This window comes from Orycteropus afer, unplaced genomic scaffold, assembly GCF_000298275.1.
Source record: "Orycteropus afer afer isolate SDZICR_OR568_19922 unplaced genomic scaffold, OryAfe1.0 scaffold00113, whole genome shotgun sequence".
Taxonomy (NCBI): domain Eukaryota; kingdom Metazoa; phylum Chordata; class Mammalia; order Tubulidentata; family Orycteropodidae; genus Orycteropus; species Orycteropus afer.
Genome location: NW_006921700.1, coordinates 7,356,559 through 7,361,686, shown reverse-complemented (window position 1 = coordinate 7,361,686; position 5,128 = coordinate 7,356,559). Strand labels below are relative to the sequence as shown.

The window sequence follows — 5,128 nt, the reverse complement described above, 5'->3', positions numbered from 1 at the left end:
GAGGAGTGGCTGGTGGGTTTGAACCGCCAGCCTTCTGGTTAGCAGTCAAGTGCCTTAGGCACTATGCTACCAGAGCTCCTATGCTTGGTAGGCTGGCGCTATGAGTCGGATCCAACTCAACGGCAGTGCATTGCGTTGTTGCGTATCATGCTTGGTAAAGTAGAGGAGCAGAGAAAAGAGGAAGGCCCTCATGAGACAGACTGACACAGTGGCTGCAACAATGGGCTCAAGCACAGCAACAATTGTGAGGCTGGCGCAGGGCCGGGCAGTGTTTTGTTCTGCTGTTTGTGAAGTCGCTGTGAGTCGGAACCAACTCGATGGCACCTAACAACAAGAACATGACTACCCTTTACCCCCACACAAACACCACTAACACTATTAACATGTAAGGCAGCAAGACCTAAGGAGATGGTGGCCAGAAAGTGCCGCCTCATTTGCTGCTTTTTCCCAGTTTCCCAGATTTTGGTATCCTCACTCATCCTCCCTCCCTTCTTTCCTGTATGTCTTGTGGCTCCTACTACATAGCCATATATCCCTTAATGTAAGGTAGAGCCAGTTACCTCAGAGACACATCTAGGGGGATGCAAGGCTCACCACCAATCCTCCCCACTGATGAAAGAAGCCCCTTACCAGAATCCTCTGCTGCAGTCTTTGATGTTGCCAGTTTCACAAAAAGCTGTGGGACAAGAAAGAACAAAGGACTAGGAATGCTGAGCCAGCCCTGCACAGACAAAGCAGGTTTAAGAGCAATGACCAGGAAGAGGCAAGGTCTAGTCCAAATCCTTCCTATGATTCCCTTATGAAAGAAAATCATGCAACTTGCCATCCAATCATATTGCCATTGGAAAATATCCATAAAGTAGCTTGTCCTATGTCTTCCTAAAGACATATCCCTGCCCTCTGGTTACTGACAATCTTGGTATCAAAGTTTTATAAAATTAAGTTTATAATCCACCTAAAGAGGAGGCAGGCTTGTCACAAAGAATACACGAGCTGGGTTTTGCAAAAAGACGAAAAACCTCAGAATACCTCTCCACTTCTTTTCCTCCCACCCTCTACTCCATGGCCATATTTCTCTAGCTCTTTCTCCATCCCCAATAATGTGACAAGGGTTTTTCTGTTTCAGGGAACCCAAATAGCCAGAAGCAGCTTAGGGTGCAGGTCCATTCTTTATTGAAATTCTTAATTAGCTTTAGCCTGATCTACGATAAGTCTCAGATTTTTCAAGCCATCAGCCCTCAAACAACATGCGTTTCCTTCCAGGTACCTTTTCTTGTTGCTTCACGTTCACCTGGTTGGCACTCCTGTGGACAGCCTGCTCTGCTTCATCCTTGTCCCGGCATTTCTGCTCATAGTTCTTCTTTGCCTGTGTGGTGAAGAACCAAGAGATTAACAGACAATAACCTTGAAAAGGTGCCACCTTAGCCCATCAATCCCAGCGAAGACCATGGCACTCTACTGGGGTTGTGATCACCACCAGACCTTGGGCTCTTAGTAGGTAGACACTCGTTCTTATCCATCTTGAAAGGTCTCTCTATCCCTTTTCCAAATTACATACGAAAAGATAAACCACAGACTAGGATAAATTAGTTATAAATCACATATATGATCAAGGACTAGTATCAAGAAAATAATTTTCTAAAAATCTTTCAAAGCTCAAAAGTAAAAAGTAAACAATCAATTAGAACATGGGCAAAAGACATGGGGAGACATTTTACCTAAGAAGATAAACAGACAGCAAATAAGCACATGAAATGTTGTTCAACATCATTAGCCATCAGAGAAATAAATGCAAATTAAAACCACAATGAGATAGCACTACACACCTATAACAAAGCATAAAAATTTAAAATAATGACAACATGAAATGCTGGTGAGAATGCAGAGAAACTGGATCTCCTATTTATTGCTGGTGGGAATGTAATATGGTACAGTCACTCTGGAAAACAGTTGGCAGTTTCTTAATAAGCTGAACATACAACTACCATATTTCTCAGCAATTGCACTCCTGGGCATTTATCCCACACATAAATATTCCCACAAAAGCCTACACACAAATGTTTACAGTAGCTTTATTTGTAATATCAACAACTGGTTATTCTAGATGTCCTTCAGGAGTAGATGCTTAAACAAACTGCAGCACATCCATAACATGGAATACAACTCAGCAATAAAAAGGAGCAAATAACTGAGATATATAACAACCTGGAGGAATCTCCAGAAAAGTATGGTGAGTGTGAAAAAAGCACAATCCACAAGGTTACATACTGTATGATTCTCTCAATCTCTCTCTCTCTTTTTTTTTTTTGCCAACAGCTTAAACAAAAAAAACTCACTGCCATTGAGTTGTTTCCAACTCACAGCGTCTTCCTTCCATTTAAAGAGTACATTTTAATGATTTTTACCATCTTTATAGAGTTGTGCAATACATAAAATTTTTGAGATGACAAAATCCTAGAAACAGAGAATGTTAGTGGTTGCCATAGTTAGAAGACAGGGAAGGAGGAAGTGGGTGTGGCTTTGAAAGGGAAACATGTGAAATCCTTATGGTGATGGAAATGTTGTGTATCTTGACTATATCGATGTTGATATCCTGCTTGTGGTATTTTACTTGGTTTTGCAAGATATTACCATTGGGGGAAAGTAAGTCAGGGTACATGAGACCTCTCTGTATTATTTCTTACCATACACAAAAACCAAACTCACTGCCCTCGAGTCTGATCCTCCTTGGGTTCCCAAGATGGTATCACTACAGAAGTAGATTGTTCATCCTTCCTTCCAAGGGGTGGCTGGTGAGTTTGAACCACCAGCCTTCTGGTTAGTGGTTAAATGCCTTAGGCATTATGCTACCAGGGCTCCCTATCATACACATGTGATCTACAATTATCTTAAAAGAAAAAGTTTAATTTTAAAAATAGATCATTTAAAAAAAAAAAAAAAACCTCTGGACTGTATTTGCAACTCTTCTGTAATTTTGAGGATTTTTTCAAAATGAATAAATTTAATAAAAAAAGAGAGATTATACAACTCCACCCTCTCTAGCACTGCATTATTATTATTATTATTATTATTATTATTATTATTTACTGCACTTTCTTGTTTAAACGCAAGAAGGATAAAAAAAGGATAGGACCAATAGGGAAGATGAGTGATACTAAAGCCTATAAAAGTGGGGGGGAAAAAAAACATGCAACTGCTTTTTTGCTTCTGTCTTGTCCAAAACTAAAAACTAATGCTCAAACTGGGAAGGATATGAGAAACATGTTTAGGAAAAGCAGAAACCCATGACAAAATAAGACATGTTAAAAGTTCGCCTGGCCAAGGAATAAGTTCAGATCTGCAGACCTAAGTAGAAAATAACAGACAGAAACCCCAGGTACCCTTGGAGCACTTCAGTAATCTTTCGGAAGATGCAGAATAAGGGAGACATGTCAGAAAACAAGATACTCTGGTCTAATACTCAAAAAGAGGCAAAATGTAAAGTCTGAAAACCTCAAACTGGACATCAAATCTAAAAAAAAAAAAATGCGGAAGATATTACTCAAGTCATTTTTTGAGTCCTTAGAAAAATAAAGTGGCGACTGCTGATGAAGATACAGGCTCATAAATGAAAGTATTTCTGCGATGACACCATATCTCCTTTCCTGAGAAAACCTCATGTTCAGCAAAATTTCATACCAAAAATAACAGGGCTTATGGAAAAATAAAGTTTAAAGTCTAGCCTCCTTCATTACTCTATTTTTTAACACAGGGAAAAATGTCTTTCAAGTTCCTTTGTCTGCTTTGCAGCCAAGCTTAATATTGTGGAAAGCATGGCTGTTCTCGAAGCCACTAAGCCAGCCACTCCTTCACTAATGGAAGGCTTTTCTGTAGGATTTCCAGCTTTCCCTTAAGGCTTTCTCTTTAAAATTTTCTCAGAGTGCTTCAAAACATAAAAGTATGGGGGGAAAGTCAGGTATCAACCAACACTCTTCTTGCATTTCCCTGACATCATTTAGTATTCCTCAGTCGCTGATGAGGTAATGTGCATCAAAGAAAAACGTACTGCAGCCTAACAGGCTGTGTATGCCATCAACATTGGTGATATTTTCTCTTTGAACTGGGTTACTAGATCTATGTCATAGCCATACAGTATCTTGATGATACCTCTGTACAAAGATGAAGTCACAGATGTCCACTACAAGAGTGGATTGTATCTGGAAATTATGAGCATCATGACAAACAGGAGCAAAGTCCCTGGCAACTTGTTTTAGCTCTGTCTTATTAAGCCTTTTTTACTTAAAGGAAAGCAGGCTTTTACAACTTGGAGATATCAGACAAGAAGTCATTCAACAAAGTAAGTGAGAAGTCAATACTCAACAGTCACAGGGGGAATTGAGCAAGGTAAATAGCATGCTACAGTATATATGCTTTGTGCTATGGCCTGGACTATTTAAATTGACTGGCTGTACTTGCCCATGTTACCAGAAAGATTACATTATTGTGTTCCCACTATCTGATGTCATCCGAAATCTTTCTTAGCCATTTAAAAAGAAGGAAAGCTAAACCACTAAAGGTTGTTTTCTGTAAAACATTAATAAATAATTACATGATTAAAATATTATTTGATTAGGAATATGATCATATACAGGACAGGATTTCAAAGAATATCACGATTATTAAAAAAAAAAGGCAAGAAAGTGTGACTCACATCCATGGTTTTCTTGAATTGTAAGCTTCTTTGTTTGTGGACAGCATCCATTATGATCTCTGTCTGTGAAAACAGAACAAGCACTATTAGTTATGAAAACAGAAAATATTATTACTACCAGCTAATTGTGATTGAGGCCAAGTTCTTCACATGCATTATCTCATTTAGTCCTCACATAATGTAGGTGTGTTGTTTCCAACCCCCATTTTACAAACAAGGAAACTGCAGCACAGAGAGGCAATATAATTTACCCAGGATCTTATGGCTAGTTAATGGGGGCTGCCTTTGAACTTGAGCAGTCTGACACCACAAAGCCTCCTTAGTCACCTTAAAGCAGTCTCTGTAGTACATCTGGAATTAAGGAACTTTGGTTTCAAAATGAGATTTAAAAAGTCTGGTTTACAGGCATATGAGCTGAACATTTACATTAGGTAGATA

General features: G+C 39.1%; 1 protein-coding gene across 1 annotated transcript in view; it reads right to left on the bottom strand.

Moving 5' to 3' along the window:
• The window catches only part of PSTPIP2 (proline-serine-threonine phosphatase interacting protein 2), a 67,210-nt gene that overhangs the window by 8,693 nt on the left and 53,389 nt on the right, over window positions 1–5,128 (bottom strand). The window contains exons 6-8 of the mRNA XM_007943857.1: window positions 4,691–4,753; window positions 1,268–1,366; window positions 631–676 (exon numbers count right to left, since the gene is read on the bottom strand). Of these exons, the coding sequence (XP_007942048.1) occupies window positions 631–676; window positions 1,268–1,366; window positions 4,691–4,753 (208 nt within the window). The remainder of the gene's footprint in view (window positions 1–630; window positions 677–1,267; window positions 1,367–4,690; window positions 4,754–5,128) is intronic.